Source organism: Saccostrea echinata, unplaced genomic scaffold, assembly GCF_033153115.1.
Source record: "Saccostrea echinata isolate AGI-Se365-2 ecotype Australia unplaced genomic scaffold, CSIRO_AGI_Sech_v1 ptg000043l, whole genome shotgun sequence".
NCBI lineage: Eukaryota > Metazoa > Mollusca > Bivalvia > Ostreida > Ostreidae > Saccostrea > Saccostrea echinata.
In genome coordinates this window covers 2,879,662-2,902,214 of record NW_026889792.1, presented here as the reverse complement: position 1 = coordinate 2,902,214, position 22,553 = coordinate 2,879,662, and the positions used below count along the sequence as shown (strand labels likewise).

General features: G+C 34.8%; 1 protein-coding gene across 1 annotated transcript; it reads left to right on the top strand.

Annotated features, from left to right (window-relative positions):
• Positions 1-17: 17 nt before the first annotated feature.
• Positions 18-22,236, top strand: LOC133201361 (sulfhydryl oxidase 1-like). The gene is made up of 10 exons (XM_061337176.1): positions 18-334; positions 8,827-8,927; positions 17,311-17,462; positions 17,681-17,771; positions 18,324-18,457; positions 19,113-19,307; positions 20,136-20,265; positions 20,531-20,644; positions 20,953-21,091; positions 21,374-22,236. Exons 1-10 carry the CDS (start codon positions 103-105, stop codon positions 22,054-22,056), a joined length of 1,971 nt encoding a protein of 656 aa, XP_061193160.1. The 5' UTR covers positions 18-102; the 3' UTR covers positions 22,057-22,236.
• The last annotated feature ends 317 nt before the right edge of the window (positions 22,237-22,553 follow it).

The following is a 22,553-nucleotide window of genomic DNA, read 5'->3' as shown; positions in this document are numbered from 1 at the left end:
CAGAACAGACTCAACAGTGAGAACTCATATTCTCAATCTGGCGACGTGTTTCTCGTAATGTGACCATTATCAGCTGTTGTGACGCAGTATGAAGGCTGCAATATGTCAACTTCAATGTTTTGTTTCTCCATATATACACTTATCTGTCTGATTTCGCCATCTTTAGCCTTGTTGTACAACTCCACAGATGACGTGATCGGTTTAGACAATGCCACATTCTACCAAACAATATTGGGCTCACATTTTGCTTGGAATGTTGAGTTCTACAACTCCTGGTGTGGACATTGTATTCACTTTGCGCCAACTTATAAAAAGGTCGCCGCAGACACTAAAGGTAGGTGTGTGCTTAAAATTGATGTTCAAGTAATGAAGATAGTACTCAGGTACTGATATATAATCATGTTTGATTTCAAAGTTGAATTGTCAGTCAATGGACATGAAAAACCTTGTTTTAAACATGAATATGGAACGATCTATAGTCAGAATAAAGAATCAAATGACCCTCTGTGGAATGTAGGAGTGAAACGGTTCACCGCGGTATCGATTCACCGCGGTATTTTTTCTCGGTTTGATACACGGTGCAAAATCTCTAATTTTCGGTTCGGTTCATTTTTCGGTCGGGATCGTTATTCAGTCTGGTTTGCCATAAGGTAAAACACGTTACTCAGTATAAATAAGTATAGAAAACATAAAATTTTGATGACTGATAGCTTGTAAAATAATTTTTGACAGTCAAATAATTTTAATCAATTTCTTCTAGTCAATTTGCAAATAAAATTCGTAAAATATGTGACAAGATTTAGAAAAAGAAAGCATAAAACAATGTTGAATTTGTTTCCTTCTATCAAAATGTATCGTATCGAAAATAACCAAACCGAGACAAAATTATACAATACTTATCGAACCGTGAAGGAGGTGTATCGTTTCACCCCTAGTGGAATGTCAGTTTCAAAAATGACATCCAAGTTGGGGTCATGCGTAAAATACATCGAGTTTGATCTGGACGTTTACAGAATTCACACATGAAGTGTGAATGTAACTATGGTAAAAGCCATGTCCATCCATCTTTCAGTCTGTCCCTCCACTTCAGTGTTTGTTTTATGGGGTGGGGTGGAGGTGTATTAGAGGAAGACACCTACAAGAGTCAGTCAAAGTTCAAGAATAAGATATCTTCTTTGGATATGTTATTTAAAAAACTTGTATATGTCTTTCACTGACTTACTTACTAATAGAGGTGCAACGATATACTGATACACTGATACATACCAATATTTTCTGGTAAGATAGGGTTAACGATACATGCATTGAAAAATCCATACGAAACGATACACAAACAACCTATTAAAAAATTGAAAATGAAAGAGTAGCACTTATAAAACACTTGTGATTTGATATAAATTTTGTGGATTTATTGCCAAGAAGACAAATAAAATACTAAGTTTATTAAGTTTTCTAATTTATCATAATATCGAGATACATGTATCATATTGCATGTATTGAGATATGTATTGTATTGCAAGACCTGTGCATTGTTCCACCCCTATTTACTAAGTAGTTGTCCTTATTATATATATATAACTGATATGGAATGGATTGAAGAAGACTTTATATTGGTGTCACTTGATCAGGGATGTACAATATTATTGGTATATTGCGGTATGACCCACGGGGATTATATATTACAATATGAAAATCAAATACCAGTATTTCACGAAACTTATAAAAATATGTAAAAACCTAGCTTCTACTTGTAGAAACTGCTGAAATAACTTGTAATTTCCATGGGCATTTTAATCTCATAAAAAACAAATGTTTAAAAAACATGGACCAATGCTGTGGTCTGTGCTTACTACTTTGTCAGCTTTCAGAGAGAGAGAAAGAGAGAGAAAACTTTTTATTCACGGTTGTAATTTTGATAATCTCACTTTAAAATAAATTTGATTAGAAAAATGTATAAAAAATCATTTTTACAGCACATATGCTGTGGTTCTAAAATCTGAGGTGGAATCAGTACAATGGTTGGGATGTAGTACCAGTTTTTAATAGTCCAGTACATTTTACAATTATAAATGGCCACTGATGCCGGGTGAGCCGACTGAGCCGGAAAAATTTGATAGGCTTGGGCGGCTTCAACATGGCGTCCTTTGGGATAGTAGTGTTGAAAGTTGTTTGTTTTAAGACGTGAAGCTTTTGATCTAGGTACGCTTGTGAAATGAACATATTTGCAAAAAGTGTAGTCCTTTTCTATGCTAGATAATGTTTTACGATAGAAATATAATATTTCTATTACTTTACATGAGCCTGTTCACTTGATTCTAAGAGTGCACCGGGGTTTACCCGGCTTGGTTCGGCTTGGCCGAATTCTATCACAATCAAGTATGCTTAATCCTTATGATTAAAGATAAACTCAACTAGTCTTTGAACTTGATACTTGATAGCAATTCAAAGTTTCTAGTCAAATTTATTCATAATAATTAATACAATTTATTGCAATATTCAAGGTAAATATTGCAGTATATTGCAATATGATTTTCCGCACTTGATCAATGGTCAAGGCAAACATGTCAATTGACAAGTGTTTTGATCATTGAGAGTAAAAGGACATATTTACATCCACTGAATATTATTTCCTTTATTTCTTATAAAAAACGTTGCCGTTAATCATTCCGTAAACAACACTAAGCAAGCCACCTGCATAGATTTCTTAAGCAATGGCTGTTCCGTCAATTATGCATACGATGACATACATATCTATAATACAATATTTAACATATTTGATTTACTTTGAATGTTTTTTATAGGGATATAAATATAAACAATAAAATGTCTTTCTTTGTTTGTTAGAACGGGATTAACGTCGCAGCTATTGCAGAAAAAAAATCACATAACCTGCTTACGTGGGTTATGTATTTTTTCTGCAACAGCTGCGACATTAATTCCCGTACTAACAACCAAAGAAAGCATTTTATTGTTTAGTAAGGTTGATTGACAAAACTTTTCACCTTTTAATTACTTGATGCTTCATTATTTTCAGAACCAAAAAAATATTTAATTTAGGTTCATGGAAAAATTTTGAAGATAAATTCATTTAAAATCAATTGATTTTCATAATCAGTTGTTTATCAATAATTAGATAATATAATGAACTCATTAATCTTTTATGATCACTTATGGTTCTGACCGCAAAAAAAATGATAACTCCAAGAGACCTCAAATCTTTGAATTATATCTGTAACTATCTAGTAAATAAATTTATAAGGAAGGAAAATTGACTGAATGACTCTAAATTACACTTTACATGCTAATAAGTATAAATGATTGATGTGTTGTTTGAAATAGATTGTTTCTTGACTTTATACCAACATATGATGTCAATGAATGAAATTGAATATAATTAGTGATGATCAGTCATGAGATTAAATGTCTTTCCCAACATTAAATAAATCAACTTAAAAGCTTTTTTTCTGTATATAAGTAAATTATTATAGATTTTTATCAAATTAAGTTAATTTTTTTCTCCCGGAACACACACTTATATTGCACAAACACGAAACTACTGTAAAATCAATTATTTTCACAGGGTTAAATTTTTGTGGTTTTGAGGAAAAAAATATTAGTTCATGGGCATTTGATTTCATGGTTGATGAAGAGTATAGTCCAATTTTAGCACTTCACAGAGGGCATCATGGGCATGAATTCATGGGTCTCTTCATACCACAAAAACAAAACGATAATTACCGCCCACCCACCCTCCCTACCAACACCCCACCCCCAACCGCCAGTAAGAAAATTGGTGACTTCACAGTATATTTCAATGATTTTATTTTTTATGCAATTAAAAAATAGGGTAAAATTTTAATGTCCATTTTCAAAGGTCATGATCAAAAGCTCAAGATTTTTCAAATATGCATTCTGCTGTAAAGCCCTGTTTGACTTTGTCAGTTTTCTTAATATTAATGACTTTATCAGTACAATGAAATGTTTTATGCTTGGTATCAATTTTGTGGTTTTTCTTGAGTGCATATCACTTCATTCAAGACAAACATGCATTGTATACTAATACAGATGTTAAGATTATATTAAGATTACACTAACAGGAAAATAACACAAAAAAAACACACTTCCATCTAAATACATCTGTCACTTTATTTATTTTGTGCACAAATATCAATTATTTGTCTCAAATCAGAGATAATGAAGAAGTGTCACATTGCTTAATGTGTTTTTTTTAATGATTTTTTAAGGATAGTGTTAAAAAATATATCCTTCATAGAGTAAACAAACATATATAGACACCTTTAGATGTTTATATCTCTAATTTATTAAGCTTTTTGGTCAGTGTGTCTTGACTGCACTGAAAAATACACACTTTTTTGAATCACAGAGGCATTAAATGTTACAGCAGGAATGATAAATTATCAGTTCTAACTAGTGTAGGTAGTGAAAGGCTGTAAAGATGAATAGTAGCCATCTGTCCTTTCTCATGACGTACTTATCTATAGTGAATCAGGTTTTATGAAGTCAAAACAGATACAATATATCTTCTGGTTTGAAGCAGGTGCCCCTAAAGGTAAATCTGTTAGTATTGATCAGCATACTGCATTGTCAAAACCAGCTGCCTCTTCCAAAATTGTGAAATTCATGGCCCCAGGGTCAGGGGTTCTGGCCTCAAGGTGGGGCTACATAGATCATATAGTGAAAATGCATTAATTCTTTGAAAATCTTTTTCTCTGCTCCTGGGTATTAAATAAAGTAAGTAAGTACATAATTATGATGAGCAAGAGTGCCTCTTCCAAAATTGTGAAATTCATGGCCCCAGGGTCAGGGGTTCTGGCCCAAGGGTGGGGCTATATAGATCATATAGTGAAAGTGCATTATTTCTTTGAAAATCTTCTTCTCTGTTCCTGGGTATTAAATAAGGTGACTAAGTACATAGTTATGAAGAGCAAGAGTGTCTCTTCCTAAATTTTGAAATTCATGGCCCCAGGGTCAGGGGTTCTGGTGTTAGGGGGGGGGGCTCTATTGATTATATAATGAAAATGCATTTATTCTTTGAAAATCTTCTTCTCTGCTCCTGGGTATTAAATAAAGTAACTAAGTTGAGAGTTATGATGAGCAAAAGTGCCTTTTCAAGAATTGTGAATGTCATGGCCCCAGGGTCAGGGGTTCTGGCCTCAAGGTGGGGCTCTATAGATTATATAGTGAAAAAGCATTAATTCTTTGAAAATCTTCTTCTCTGCTCCTGGGTATTAAATAAAGTAACTAAGTACATAGTTATGATGAGCAAGAGTGCCTCTTCCAAAATTGTGAAATTCATGGCCCCAGGGTGGGGCTATATAGATCATATAGTGAAAGTGCATTATTTCTTTGAAAATCTTCTTCTCTGCTCCTGGGTATTAAATAAGGTAACTAAGTACATAGTTATGATGAGCAAGAGTGCCTCTTCCAAAATTGTGAATTTCATGGCCCCAGGGTCAGGGGTTCTGGCGTTAGGGCGGAGCTCTATTGACTATAGTGAAAATGCATTAATTCTTTGAAAATCTTCTCCTCTGCTCCTGGGCATTAAGGTGTAAACTAAGTACATAGTTATGATGAGGAGTTGGGCCCCTTCCAGAATTGTGAAAGCCATGGCCCCTGGGTCAGGGGTTCTGATGTTAGGACGGGGCTCTATTGATTATATAGTGAAAATGCATTAATTCTTTGAAAATCTTCTCTGCTCCTGGGTATTATTTAAACAAACTAAGTGCATGGTTATGATGTATAAGGAAGCCTTTTCAAAAATTGTGAATTTCATGGCCCCAGGGTCTGGGGTTCTGTAGCCCTTTTCACAAAAAATCTTAAGTTTTTTGCGTAAGATTTTAACTTAAGAATCTCTTACAACAAATCTTAAGTGCGTTTCACGAACGCATTCGTAGCAGATTGAACTTAAGATTTTACTTACGACAGATTTCATCCCTAGCAACGACTTCAATATGCTTTATAATCCTTAAATAAGTGCGTCAAAATAAAAATAAAACTAAGTTTTCAACATTTGTCAGCATAACAAACATTATTGCGAATGCAAGCGTTTGTGAAGCAAGAAAGTTTAAAATCTGACGTCACAATCACAAGTCTGACGTAAAAGTAGGTCATACGAAAATCTTAAGTGAAACTTATAACGTAAATATTTTGTAGTGTATTTCATTTGATTTTTCGACAATGATTGTGAAAAAAATATAAAATGTTATTGGAAGTTGCTTTAAAAAGTTCAATTTAACATGTATTTTGGTTTTTGCGGTTATATTTTTATAATAAAATCGATTTTAAAATACTTAAGAGAGGGTTGGGGCTCTCGTAAAGTTACGACAGATTTTGCACTTACAAATATCTTAAGACTTTTTGTGAAAACGATTTTTATCATAAGTTTTCACTTAGGATAAAAATATGTCGTAAGAGTGTTTGTGAAAATGTCCACTGGTGTTAGGGCTGGGCTCTATTGATTATATTGTGAAAATGCATTGATTCTTTGAAAATCTTCTTCTCTGCTACTGGAGATTATTTAAACAAACTAAGTGCATGGTTATGATGCATAAGGATGCCTTTTTAAAAATTGTGAATTTCATGGCCCCAGGGTCAGGGGTTCTGGTGTTAGGGCGGGGCTCTATTGATTATATAGTGAAAATGCATTGATTCTATGAAAATCTTCTTCTTTGCTACTGGAGATTATTTAAACAAACTAAGTGCATGATTATGATAGGCAAGGATGCCTCTTCCAAAATTTTTAAATATATGGCCTCAGTTTTTGGGGTTCTTGAGGAGGGGGGGGGGGGGAGGGGGGCTGTATTGATTATATAGTGAAAATGCATTAATTCTATTAGTTAATCCTGTCTGCTCCTTAATGTTGAGCTGATAAATAAATTGCTTGGCTATGATGAAAATTGGAGCTTCAAACAGAATTTTTAAATCTTGTGGTCCTAGGGTCAGGGGTTCTGGCATAACGAGGAGGGGGGGGGGGGGGGGGGGGCTTTGATAATATAGTGGAAAAGTGTTAATTCATTGAAGTCCATAGTTATGATGATGAGGGTAACTCTTCCAAATTTGTAAATTTCTTGACCTTTGATCTTGGGTTCTGGTGTTAAGGTAAGGCTTTGTTGAATCTGTAGTGAAAATGCATTGTACCTGTGAAATTCTTCTCTGCTTCTGGGCATATCGGAAGCAAACTGAGTAAAAGTTTAAATGATATAAGTAAGCATATTTCTACCAGATTTTTGAACATCTGGACCATTCGTCTAAGCATTCTGGTCCTGGACAGGGCTCTATTAATTTGTATTCTACTGAGAGAAGTTATTCCCCTTTTCCATTCACCTTTGATAATTAATCACTTTAAATACTGTATTTGAAAGGTTAATAGAATAAGATAATTAAGCAAGAATGTTTATCGTATCATTCAAAAAGTACTTTCTTAGTTTTAATAATCAGGCAGACCTGTAAGTAATAGATAAATAAAAATGAGACAAAAATAACTTATTTTATTAAAAGTTCTTCAAAGACCATAAGAGAGGTCAATGCTAGAGGTCTTAATATGGGTTTAAAAATAGTACAGAAGCACTAATAGTTTGTTAATAGTCTGCATGGTGATAGTGTTAAGTGGGGGACAGATTAGAACTTAAGTTATGAGTTGATACTGAATTATACTAAACTAATTATTTTGTTGATCCTGATCTTCCTACTTCTCTTGCTTTAGGGCAACAAAGCTTCATCTATCAGTATATTTAACTTCTAAATTGTTGTATTATACTCAGGTGACCATTAAGGCCCTTGGGTCTCTTGTTTATATTTGAGTGTATGATGAGTTACAGATCAAGTTTGCATTTCATCCTGCTTCAATGATATTTGACAGAATTATGGCATTTTCAATTTCTAATGGTTTTCCGCATTTTTTTCTAAACGCTTGCAGATATTGAGCTGATTTTTGGTGTGTTACTTTATCTTGATCGAGTTACAGATCAAGTTTGCATTTTGTTTGGCTTCATCGATTTTTGGCTGAATTATGGCATTTTCAATTTTTAACTAGAACCAGATTACACTTGCCGGTAGGGCAAGAATGCTTGTTCAAAAAAAAGGAAATGCAATTCTTAAAATGTGGGGCATTGGAAACATTTTAAAAATTGATATAATGACACTGTCTGAATGAGGATTCATCACAAACCCAGTGCATCTAATAAATGAGACGATAAACTTCACTAGAACCATGTAAAGATACATGTACTTACAGAAATGTTCTGTATGCTGTTTGTTGTATCCCTGGCAGCTGTACATCTCTAGCTTGCCTGGTCAAAAAAAAATGGGATGGACAACCAGAGAGCTACAGATCCTCCCAATTATAAAAGTGTTTATATTTAACCTGTCATCTCAAAAGGTTCTTGGCACATTTTTTATTACTTCTACAGAAAATGACATACCACAACCATTGTTGTTGGATCTCCTGGGCCATTGAAAATTTTGCCTTGTCATGCCACCTTAAATGGTAGTACATGTACATGTATAAATAGGCAAAATTTTGAATGTCTCATTTTCAGGCCTAAGAGGGATATTGACAAAGATTGTGGGAACTGTTTTGTTGGAGATGTAGTAAAAGAATTATAGTGAGATGTTTTGATTTCTATGTCAAAAAGCGGCTAAATTTGACTCCTTTCATATTTTGTTCTCTATAAGAAATAAACATTTCTATACTTTCAGATTAAATTCCAGGCCTTGCAAAACTATTTTCCAGATTATATTTGATATTTTTCTTTGCCAGAATGTTTATTAATGTAGACCCAATGAAATATTAGTTTTTATTTAAAGGATGGAAGGGAGCTATTGGCGTAGCAGCCATTGATTGCTCAGATGTTAAAAACCAGGCTATTTGTACTCACTATGAGGTGAAGGGCTTCCCAACTCTGAAGGTAAGAGAAAAAAAACAGGCTATATGTACTCACTATGAGGTGAAGGGCTTCCCAACTCTGAAGGTAAGAGAAAAAAAACAGGCTATATGTACTCACTCTAAGGTGAAGGGCTTCCCAACTCTGAAGGTAAGAGAAAAAAAACAGGCTATATGTACTCACTCTAAGGTGAAGGGCTTCCCAACTCTGAAGGTAAGAGAAAAAAAACAGGCTATATGTACTCACTCTAAGGTGAAGGGCTTCCCAACTCTGAAGGTAAGAGAAAAAAAAAACAGGTTATTTGTACTCAGTCTAAGGTGAAGGGCCTCACAACTCTGAAGGTAAGAGAAAAAAAACAGGCTATATGTACTCACTTTAAGGTGAAGGGCTTCCCAACTCGGAAGGTAAGAGAAAAAAAACAGGCAATATGTACTCACTTTAAGGTGAAGGGCTTCCCAACTCCGAAGGTAAGAGAGAAAAAAACAGGCTATATGTACTCACTCTAAGGTGAAGGGCTTCCCAACTCTGAAGGTAAGAGAGAAAAAAACAGGCTTAAGAACACACTCTAAGGTGAAGGGCTTCCCAACTCTGAAGGTAAGAAAAAAAAAACAGGCTATATGTACTCACTCTAAGGTGAAGGGCTTCCCAACTCTGAAGGTAAGAGAAAAAAAAACAGGTTATTTGTACTCACTCTAAGGTGAAGGGCTTCCCAACTCTGAAGGTAAGAGAAAAAAAACAGGCTCACTCTAAGGTGAAGGGCTTCCCAACTCTGAAGGTAAGAGAAAAAAAACAGGCTATATGTACTCACTCTAAGGTGAAGGGCTTCCCAACTCTGAAGGTAAGAGAAAAAAACAGGCTATATGTACTCACTTTAAGGTGAAGGGCTTCCCAACTCTGAAGGTAAGAGAAAAAAACAGGCTATATGTACTCACTTTAAGGTGAAGGGCTTCCCAACTCTGAAGGTAAGAGAAAAAAAACAGGCTATATGTACTCACTTTAAGGTGAAGGGCTTCCCAACTCTGAAGGTAAGAGAAAAAAAACAGGCTATATGTACTCACTTTAAGGTGAAGGGCTTCCCAACTGTGAAGGTAAGAGAGAAAAAAACAGGCTATATGTACTCACTCTAAGGTGAAGGGCTTCCCAACTCTGAAGGTAAGAGAGAAAAAAACAGGCTTAAGAACACACTCTAAGGTGAAGGGCTTCCCAACTCTGAAGGTAAGAGAAAAAAAACAGGCTATATGTACTCACTTTAAGGTGAAGGGCTTCCCAACTGTGAAGGTAAGAGAGAAAAAAACAGGCTATATGTACTCACTCTAAGGTGAAGGGCTTCCCAACTCTGAAGGTAAGAGAGAAAAAAACAGGCTTAAGAACACACTCTAAGGTGAAGGGCTTCCCAACTCTGAAGGTAAGAAAAAAAAAACAGGCTATATGTACTCACTTTAAGGTGAAGGGCTTCCCAACTCTGAAGGTAAGAGAAAAAAAAACAGGCTATTTGTACTCACTTTAAGGTGAAGGGCTTCCCAACTCTGAAGGTAAGAGAAAAAAAAACAGGCTATTTGTACTCACTTTAAGGTGAAGGGCTTCCCAACTCTGAAGGTAAGAGAAAAAAAACAGGCTATATGTACTCACTCTAAGGTGAAGGGCTTCCCAACTCTGAAGGTAAGAAAAAAAAACAGGCTTTAGGAACACACTCTAAGGTGAAGGGCTTCCCAACTCTGAAGGTAAGAGAAAAAAACCAGGCTGTATGTACTCATTTTAAGGTGAAGGGCTTCCCAACTCTGAAGGTAAGAGAAAAGAAACAGGCTTTAAGAACACACTCTAAGGTGAAGGGCCTCACAACTCTGAAGGTAAAAGAAAATATTTTAAAAAAATATTGATTAACTGTGAGGTGAACATAAGAGAAAAACATACAAAAACAGGCTTCCCATCTCTGATGAGATTATTATGATATTTTTTATCCAACAGGTTGTGTATTTTCTATCCCAAAGCCTTTGGCAAGAGGATAGTAAATGTACACCCAGATCTATGAAAAAGATTTTTATGGAACATTCTTCTTTTTTCATGTTTTACTTACATGTAGTACTCTTATCAGGTTTACTCCTCATTCTCTTTACTACATGTTGATTTGTAAAATAATGCATTAGGCCAGGTAAAATTAATCTTTAGATTATCATACCCTTCCATCCCTTAGAAAGTGTCCCAGCCGTTTGTTTTTTATTTTGGTTTTTTATCAATAATCAATTGGAAGTTTGTTGGCATCGATCAAATAAAACATAGGTAATCAGAGATTACAGAGCTCACCTCAATGAATGTTGTCTTTAAGTAAGGCAACTCAGGTAATTCAGTACATCTTTTCTTTAAAAAAAAGAAATGTTTTAAAAAGGAGATGGGCAAACATAGCGTGCAGAAAGCCTATAGCTTCAAATATATAAAAATCATATTCAGTTTGTGAATTCAGTATTTAGAGTAAAGTTCTCATTATTGAAATGTATGAAATTATGATAAACAAAACTTTTCTGAGGAAAATTTTCTCGGAAAATTTATTCTTTTATTAAAAAAAATAATGTGATATTCATGGGGGTTCGAACCCTAGCAATAAAAATCCTGAGTATCATTTCCTCTCGAGACTAGCACGCTAACCACTAGACTACACAAGATCTGATGAATATCGGTATTTAAAACATGTTTGTGATATGACCCTTGACTTAATGGACTTCAAGTATTTCTCGGAAAGATGCGAATTTTGTGTCATAAAAGTGTATTTTAAAGGTATAGTGGGTCTTTGCTCCATATTTTAGGAAACCAAAAAATGTATATTTTTATGCAAACTTCGAGGATTAACTTTCAAAAAAATGGAGCGAAGACCCACTCATATCGAAAAATAGTGTTATAGTATGAGAAAATGACTCTTTTTGCCCTCTTTAGTGTGTGTACAATATTTCATAAGCAAATAATTTCAATCTTTGTGAGATTTTTGTAAATTGTAGAGATTTTACATAAAGTATATTTTAATGTCAGATGAAGTATCAAGGAAAATTTTGATATAATTGAGATTTAATTTTCACCTTCATGTTTGTCACACTATAGGCTTTTCGCTCGTCATGTTCACCCATCTTCTTAGTTTATAAGAGTGTTAGTTTTTGAAGAAATATTCTAGAATTTTGAAATTTTTAATCTGTCTGTCATACAAATGTGTTTTGACCTTAAAATTTGCAGAGAAACCTCTTTTTGCAGTATAAAGCTTAGCTTGGAATAATTTCCTCTGAGTATCTCTTGAAATTTTATAAGCAATATGAGAAATGAAATTCTAGAACTCATGAAATTTAACTTGATAAAGAAGACTATATGTTGTTATCAAATATCAGGGAAAGTACACATCAATTCAAGTCAATCTGGTTATTTTCTGTATGATATATTTATATGCTTATGGGACTGTCAACTGAAACAGTGAAAAGTTCAATGGTGGCCCTAGGTAGGATCATATTCAGTCTATCTGAGATATTTTCATCCTGTGATAAAAATTGTTTCAGCTGGTTTTGCTCAAATGTTCATAAAAAAAATGAATTCAGACTTGTGGTGATGGTGCAAGACCAATATTTTATACACAGACTCTATTGATAGATAAACACCATTACAAATATAGATTATGATAACACGTTTTATTGAAATCAGAGATTTATCTAAGTGTGTTAATACATTTGTCTGTTTCTATCAGTCTGTGGGGTACTTCCTGAATTTAATTCAGTGATTTATACAGACCAAATGACACCAAAGTGCCATATTTTATATCAGAGCAACAGCTGCTTAGAGAATTTATGAAAATATTTTAACTGAAAATATAACAAATCATTTATTATAGGAGTGTACTGATAATTCTAGTTATTCCCATTTTTAGCTCACCTCGACAAAGTCGAGATGAGGTTATGCCATAGACCCAGTGATGGCGTCGATGTCCAGGTTAAAGTTTTAGGAGCAAGTCCATTCCCCAAAAACTATAAGCCCTACCTGCACCAAACTTGCATGGATGATGTATCCAGGGATGGACCCTACCAGACTTGCTTTGGATGCTAGATCTGACCTACATTTTCCAGATGAGTGACCAGGTTAAAATTTTTACAGCAAGTCTATTTCAAAGTACAAAAAGCCCTACCTGGACCAAACTTGCATGGATGATGTATCTAGGGATGGAAACTTCAAAACTTGCTTCAGATGCTGGATCTGACTTACATTTTACAGATGAGTGACCAGGTTAAAATTTTTGTTGTAAGTCCATTCACAAGTAATGTAAACCCTACCTTATACCAAACTTATATGGATGGTGCATCAAGGGATGCACACTAACATACTTGCTTCAGATGCTGATTTGACCTACATTTTTAGCTCTTCTGAGCTAAAGGCTCAAAGAGCTAATGCTATGGCCATTTGTGCGGTGTGCGTAAACTTTTTAGAATATGGGCCATAACTCAATAACTCCTTGGCCAATTATTGTCAAATTTGTCACAGGGTATCCTTGGCCCAAGGGCTCCCTTTTGTACTAAAACTAGGGTTGTGACCCTTAAACAAGGGGAGATAATTAGTAAAACAGAAACAAAAGTACTGGTTGCTAAAAAATCTTCTTCTCAAGAACCACTGGGTAGATTATCACCAAACTTACACAAAAGGATGAGGATATGTTGTAGATTAAAAATTGTTCAAGGCATCACCCTGGGGCAAAGGGCGTGGTCTCAAGGTCACTTCAAAGTTGACCAAAAATTACATTTTATTAAAATGTTGATATTTTGCTTACTATAAGGACTAGGATCATCAAATCTTGTCAGTTGATGCATCTAAGGACCTCATATCATGTTGACTTAAAAGTAGGTCACGGTGACCTACTTCTTAAGTTTTGCAGCCATTTTTTTTCAAAATGATTTAGAGGCATATTTTGAACAATTTAAGGCCTATGATCATCAAACTTTGTCAGTTGATGTATCTTGGGTCCTCAAAGTACATCAACTAAAAAGTAGGTCACCTTGACCTACTTTTTGAATTTTATGGCTAATCTTTTACAAAACAATTAAGGTCAATAATTCGAATACTGAGAGGTTTAGAATCCTGAAATCTTGCAAGAGGATGCATCTTGGGGCCATAAAACATATGTATTAAAAAGTAGGTCACAGTGATCTACTTCTTGAACTTGGCAGGAATTCAATTTCAAAGTGTTTTAGAGGCATAATTTGGACATTTTAAGGCCTATGATCATAAAACTTTGTAAGTTGATGCATCTTGGGTCATCGCAGTAGGTCAACTGAAAAGTACCTTTCAATTTATATGACTATAATTAAATATTTCAAGTACTAATTGGCTTAGAATCATCAAACTTTGTCAGTTGATGCATCTTGGGTCTTCGGAGTAAGTCAATCAAAAAGTAGGTCACCGTGAACTATTTTGGAAAATTTATGGCTTTAATTAAATATTTTGGGTACTAATTGGCTTAGATTAATCAAACTTTGTCAGTTGATGCATCTTGGGTCTTCGTAGTAAGTCGACTGAAAAGTAGGTCACCCTGACCTACTTTTGAAATTTTATGGCTGTATTTAATATTTTTCGGGTACTATTTGGGTAAGAATCATCAAAATTTGTCAGTTGATGCATCTTGGGTCCTCGCAGTAGGTCGACTGAAAAGTAGGTCACTGTGACCTACTTTTCAATGTATATGACTATAATTAAATTTAAGGTACTAACCGGCTTAGAATCATCAAACTTTGTCAGTTGATGCATCTTGGGTCCTCGGAGTAAGTCGACTGAAAAGTAGGTTACCCTGACCTACTTTTGAAAATTTATGGCTGTATTTAATATTTTCGGGTACTATTTGGCTAAGAATCATCAAAATTTGTCAGTTGATGCATCTCGGGTCCTCGCAGTAGATTGACTGAAAAGTAGGTCACTGTGACCTACTTTTCAATTTATATGACTATAATTAAATATTTCAGGTACTAATCGGCTTAGAATCATCAAACTTTGTCAGTTGATGCATCTTGGGTCTTCGGAGTAAGTCAACTGAAAAGTAGGTCACCCTGACCGGGCTGTATTTAATATTTTTTGGGTACTATTTGGATTAGAATCATCAAATAGAAGTGATAGGTTGTACAGTTTATCAGAAGAGCGATCCAAGGCCCTTGGGCCTCCTGTTCAGATGAGTGACCAGGTATAATTTTTGGAGCAGGTTCCATTCCCAAGTAACTATTAACCTTATACCGAACTTGAGGGGATGATGCATCTAGGGATGTACACTACCGAACCTGCTTCAGATGCTGGTTCTGACCTACATTTTCCAGATAAGTGAATATTACCCCTTGCTGAACCAAACAAGCATAGAGGATGCATCTAGGGATGGAGACTACCAGACTTTCTTTGGATGCTTGATCTAACCAACATTTTCCAGATCAGCTAATATTAGCTCATGCAACCAAAGTTGCATTGATGATGCATCTAGGAATGTTCATTTTCCGACCTGCTTCAGATGCTAGATCTGACTTACATTTTCTAGATTGGATGATGCATTTAGGGATGGACACTACCAGACTTGCTGGATCTGACTTACATTTTCCAGCTGAGTGAACAGATTAAAGTTTTTGGAGCTGGTCCATTCCCAAGTATCTGTAAGTCCTACTTAAATCAAACTTACTTGGATATTGATCTAAGGATGCACACTAACACAAAAAAAATTGGTGTGAGATTTGCCTTACTTATAGATAACATTCAGCAAGGTAAGCTTTGTAATCTTCAATTATATGTTTTCTTTTCATGAAATAATCATAGTTCAGAATAGGAATTTTCTGGATGAGTGACCAGGTTAAAGTTTTTAGAGCAGGTCTTATTTCCTAGTAACTTTAAGCCCTATGTTGACCAAACTTGCATGGATGATACATCTAAAGATGCACACTACCAGGCTTGCTTCGGATGCTGTATCTGACCAGAATTTTCCAGATGAGTGACCAGGTTAAAGTAATCTATAAGGGCTATCAGAACCAGAACTTTCATTTTCTGGATGAGTGACTAGTTTAAAGTTTTTAGGTAAGTCCATTTCCAAGTAACTGCAAGCCCTATCGGACCAAAATTGCGTAAATGTTACATCTAGGGATGCACACTACTAGATAATTAGTTTGGGACTTTGCCTTACTTAAAGACAACATTCGTTGAGGTGAGCTCTGTAATCTCTGGTTACCTATGTTTGTGTGTCTGTTAGATGAATAAAGGTGTTTTGTCAGCTGCAGAACTGTAGCACTATTGTTTTACCATGTAAGGAGAAATTTTAGCGAGGATTTAATTTTGGCATTATTAGCAAGGGTTCTGAGCTCGCTAAAATTGAATATCACTAACATTTTATTCCGTATCGGTTGTTATAGCTATTTCTCTTTACATTATAAAATCGCTAAAATTACTTCTCGCTAAAAATATATACCGTACATACTCGCCTATAAGTCGGTCCGCCTATAAGTCGGTTGTATTTTTTTAGGTTAATTTGGAGGAATTTGCCATTGACCCGCGTATAAGTCGGTACAACTTTTTGCCAGAATCAGTTGACAATTTCAAATCAATATTCTGATGTTTTAACCTGGTTTCGAATAATATTTTTAGAAATGACGCCAATATTTAATTTTAAATCATTAAAAAAAGTATATAATGCACACTTAAGATAAAAATAGTAATAAAATATGTATATACTTGTACTTTATGTGTAAACTTAGAATACATAGATGATATAATATATCCAGACTTTGTTCAATGATAATCGTGGGAAATATTTATAAAATACTACATTTTACAGTCCAGAGAATACCAATCTTTTTATGACTCGCCTATAAGTCGGTCATAGAGTTTTGGACCAATATTTAACTCCCAAAAAACCGACTTATAGGCGAGTATATACAGTACTGACTTCTGGGGATAAATTGCTAAATTTGTGTCTCGCTTAAATTTCCACTTATACAGTATATTTTAGTCTTTGACCTTAACATGGTATAAAAATATAAAACCATAATGCTAAAGTTCTGCAGCTACCAAGAATTCTAGATATTTAGGATAAAATATTGAAAGAAAAAGTAATTGGGACTTTCAAATCACTTCAGCATATCCACGGTATTAAAAATATCCATGTTCAAGATACCAAAGTTCAGTAGTATTTGATGTGACAATGTCTATATGTCTCAGTGTCTTTGATATGACAATTTCAATAAAACAATGTCTCAAAGCATTTGCTGTCACAATTTTACTTTGTTTTTATGTCTTGAATGTGACAATTTCTACCATGTCTTGTCCCTATTATATTTTCTACTATAATTTTAAATCTAGGACTGGGCATTTTTGAAGTCTATTTTGTAAACATTTGAACGCTCTACTTAAAATAATCCCCACACCATTTCAGCTGATACCTCCGGGGGCGGGTCATGAGGACCTGGGTCTGGACTATTACAGCATTGACCAATCAGAGATTGAGATAATGATGATTGATTACCTGACCAATCTCACCATAGTGAACAGAAAACCAAGAGGATGTCCGTACCTGTTACCTCTTAGGTGAGACAACAGCAATGAACCAATTACCTGCTGAAGCCAATGACAAAGTATTTTTGGCAGTTTAAAAGTTATTGCATGGAATTCAATTAATATGCCAGGGGTATTTTATTATAGCTATATTCAAGCAAGTTTTTTTTTTTTTTTTTTAACTTTTTACATTTTGGTCTTCTTCCCCAATCCAGTGGGCCAGTTTCATCAAAATATTTTTTTAAATACAGACATATAGAAAACATCTGGCAGTCAGCAAGACAAGAACACAAGCTTGTAGCCCTCATCTTTGAGGAGGAGGAATCATATCTCGGGAGACAAGTAAGTTAATAAAACATGTATTTACATTTGATGTTTGTTGTTAATAAAACATGTATTTACATTTGATGTTTGTTGTTAATAAAACAAGTATTTACATTTGATGTTTGTTGTTAATAAAACATGTATTTACATTTGATGTTTCTTGTTGCATGTATATTGTCTACATCTTTTTTACACTGATTTCTGTCCCATATTTTATAAAGGGTCATAGCCACACTGTTTTTACTAGTCTTTTTTTCATGTTTCCTGTTTGGAATAAGTTCCTTTTATTCTTTATCCTGTTATTGTCAATATTACTTCATTTATAGCAAAATTAGATATTATGTTTCTTTCTGGTAGTGGCAAGTCTTACAACAGTGTCTTAAATTGGTTCAAGATCTGCTTAAAAAGATATGATATTTATAAGTTGAAGTACACTATTTTACATGAAGGGTCATAATCCAGACCTTTTTTACTCATCTTTTTTCTGTTTCCTGTTTGGACTGAGTTCCTGTTATACTTATCCTGTGATTATCAATATTCATTCTTAACTAAAACATTTTTATGTTGTAGGTTATATTGGACCTCAGCCTGAATTCTAACATTCTAGTTCTTAGAATGGATGCCCAGAGCACAAAAAAGTTTGGCATCACAACATTTCCATCTCTGTATTTATTTGAGCCACATGGTTTTAAGCAGATTGCAAAGTAAGAGTTTTCAGGATGGTAAAAAAGATCATTTTCTTTATGTCTGTATTTAACAGAAATGTTAATTCAAAATCTTCATATTAAGTTATGAATGATGAATATTATATCTTTATTTATTTATTTTTTAGATATATATCTTTAATTGAATGAAGGTTGTTGTTATTTTTATTTTACATTCAAATGTTATTGATACTTGCAAGTGCAGGACTAAGTTGCCTAGTGATTCAGTGATACACTCAAGTTTCAGAACACTAACAGTTGATTTACAGATGGTAATGGTTGATAAAAAAAAATATATGAGAAGCAACAAGAACATCAGTGAAATATTCATGTTTAAATATTTGATTGACAAGACAAATAAAAGTGCTCTCATGTGATTTTGATAAAGTAATTATATATTGTGGAAGCATCATTGTTCATGGGGGACCAATGAGCATGGGTTTCTTGATTGCCAAAGAACATTGACACCCTCCCACCCCTACCCCAAATTAAAATGATTTGACAATAAAGAACTTGATCACATAGTAATCAATAGACATGTACAATTTGTACATTGCAAGATACTTTATATTGAATACATAAGCAAACTAAATTTAGCATTCTTTTTACAGTTTCATATGCTATACTATGGATGGTGTCTATCTCTTGTTTTCAGAGGTTATACTGACAGAGCATCCTTTGTGAGTGCATTGACAGCCCTTGTCTCCACAGAGAAACTAGGTGGTAGAAACCAACAACCACTGCCTTTGCCAGACTCTGAGCATCTGCAACAGGAAGTTGATGTTCTTCAACCCCAGAATCAGAAAAAAAGTGTCCAAGACATGGCTATTAAAGAAAAAAGCCCTGAAAAGTTAGTTTATATATATATATATATATATATATATCTATATATATATGTAAGACTCCAAAGTCCGATGGTCACGCCAAAGGCTGCTGGTCTCGCCAAAGTCTGATGGTCTGCGCTGAACCACGATGGTTTGATGTCGGTACGGACGCCAAAGTCCGATGGTCACACCAAAGTCCGATGGCTCGTTTCCCATGAGACGCGCTGCGCTAAAGTCCATTGGTGCGGAGAAACAATCAACATTTATGATTTCACAGTATTCCGACATCAGTCCTTGACGCCGTTGTCCTGCATTCAAAAGCCATCAATTTAGTATTCGTCCTCGCATACAGTTTCACTGATTTTGCTTATTGCTTGCACCCAACAGAGATATTAGGGTTAGTCCTCGCTTACCACTCAGCTGATCAGGGTTAGTCCTTGCACACTTTTGGACTGATTATAGGATAGCTTCGCATAAACCCGAGAGATTAAGGGTTAGTCCTTGCACACTATTCAACTTATTAAGGTTGGTCTCGCATTCACCCAAGATATCTAGTTTATAGTTTTTACACACCTTTCAACCAATTAGGGTTAGTCTTGCACCTCTCTGGACTAACCTCTCTGAGAGATTAAGGTTAATCCTCGCATAAAAAATTTATTTTGTATTATTTTAGATCTTGGCGTGTTAAACCATCAGGGTTTGGCGCAGATTATTGGACTTTGGCATGACCATCGGAATTTGGAGTCCCATCACACTTTGGAGTCCTACATATATATAGCCAATATAATGACTGCAAGAAGTTTAGTAAGGAAGCATCAAAACAGATATAAACAATGATTTTGATATCACTTCAGGTATGCTGTCCACATGCAGGACTTGGAGTCTGCTTTGACCTATTGTTTGAGGCATGAGGTGGCCATCCATAAAGACATTCAAGGGGAGGATCTAAAAGCTCTCCAGCATTTTGTTCGCATTCTTGCTAAAGTAGGCAATATTTTTAGCTGAGGAATGTTGTTCTTTGTGTGGTTCATACTGGTTCAGAGAATTGAAAAATGATTTAAAGAAACTTTTATAAGGAAATGATGCAATTCTTTTCATTTTATAATGTATCTTTAAACTAGTCTAAATTTCTAAGAATACTTTAATATATCCTTCCATTCTTTTTGTAACACAAGGTAGGTTTTATGAAAAAAAAAAAAAAAAGAAGCTAGTTGTTTGAAGTGAAATTGTACAAGTTTGCTATTTTTAGTATTTTCCTGGACGGGAGGAGGTGAGTAGTTTTCTGAGGAAGCTGTCCAGCTGGCTGGATGGGGTACCAGACATAACTAGCTATCACTGGTCACACATGATTGAATCCTTACAGGTAGGTCATTCTGTTCAAAGGCTTTGCCAATGGCAAACTTCTGTTACATATATATAATGCACCAAAGAGTTGTGTGGGTTTTTTTTCGGCAATACATGTATTTGAAATGACTTGATTGTTGATTGTTTCCCTTAAAATTCAGTAAGCATGTGTTCGCTGAGAAGAAAAAGTGCTCTTTCTTTTATAGCAAAATATATTTCTAAAACCATGTACAAAAAATTTTAAAGGTAGTTTTTTTCTGTATGCAGGGGAAACAAGTCCCATGATAACTGCTTTTAGTTGAATTTTTTCTGCTCTTCTTTTTGTAGACTGTTGATTCTTTTCTGCCAGAGTCAGTCCTCTGGGTTTCCTGTCAAGGGAGTCAGACTTATTTCCGTGGATACCCATGCGGCATGTGGACTCTCTTTCACACACTGACGGTCAATTCTTACCTGTACGGAAAAGACAGTGAGTTCATAATACTATAGAATTTACTCAAAGGGCAATACATGATGTACCCAATATATAAAATACACATTTCTAGTCCGAAAATGAGTGTGGCAGTCTTTACTTTGAATAATAATTCAAAAAAGGTAAATTTTTGAATATTTTATATTTTCATTAATTGACAAGCTATTTTAATTTTTGCAAGTTTTGTTTTTCAATGTAAAAAAAATATATCCTGTGTTATAGCTGTGAAATAGAATTAATTCATAAGAAAGGAAAATAATCAACAGAAATATGTTGTAGGTGCTAAGTTCCTGTACAAGGATGTTCTCATAGCTATAGGAGGTTATATGAAGCATTTCTTTGGCTGTGTGTTCTGCAGCAGACATTTCACAAAGATGGCAGCAACCATCGACACTGAGGTGACCTCACCTAAAGAGCTTGTCCTATGGCTGTGGAGGTCACACAACAAGGTCAATAAGAGGCTCCATGGTGATGCCTCGGAGGACCCTAAACACCCAAAAGTCCCTTTTCCCCCCAAAGCTGCCTGCTCAAAGTGTCACAAGTCCCAGGGCAACCAAGATCCCGAGTTTGATGAAGAGGCTGTGTTGATTTATTTGTTAGAATTGTATGGATCTGATCATATTATTAGCATTCCAAATGAAGTGGAGGACATTCCAGATATTAGTTCAGATAAGAAAGATATGGATTGGTGGCAGAAGATGCAGAGAAGCAAGGATCTGGAGAAACTCCGAGAGCTTCGTCAACAAAAACAGGAGGAAAAGAGGAAGAAGCTGTTGTCTAGACAACCAAGTCACCGTAAAGGTTCCTCAAGGGAGGTAAATCTCCCAGCTGTCGGGACAGTCAGTACCACAGACATGGGACTCTGTGCTGTTTATTATGTATTGTGTGTGTCCATCATTATTGCTTTATATTATCATTTTTTCTACAAGAGAAGATGCAAGTCTAAAAAACACTTTATATGATACCATGTTAGGGAGGGTTTTATACAAGTACATAAAGTCACATGCCCTAAATAGTGAAATCAGTATGTATCAAATTCAGATATCATATTACTTAACATGGAAATGCAATAATTTTATAAACATTTTTGCAATCATATTTTCAAGTTTATTCTGTAAATTTTAAATACCAAGAATTGTGCTAGTCAGTAATTGTATTGTAGAATTTTATCTGTGATTTAAATGTTCCAGTTAATTATGCTGTCCTTTTCAACCACCTTCAAAGGCCTTTTAAATTTTTGTGTATTTTGCATTTTGCATTTTATGTGTCTGATGTGCATTAATTGGAGTTGAAAACTCAACATATCAGCACTGTTTGATGATCATTTCACCAAAGAAGTTTTGAATCATAGAATTAAAAAGCAAATAAGATACAGTGATTCTGTGAAACATTTAACCAATGGTAAGACATTGGAAAAAAACATATAATGTTTTGCAGTCCTTACACCAACTAGTATTTT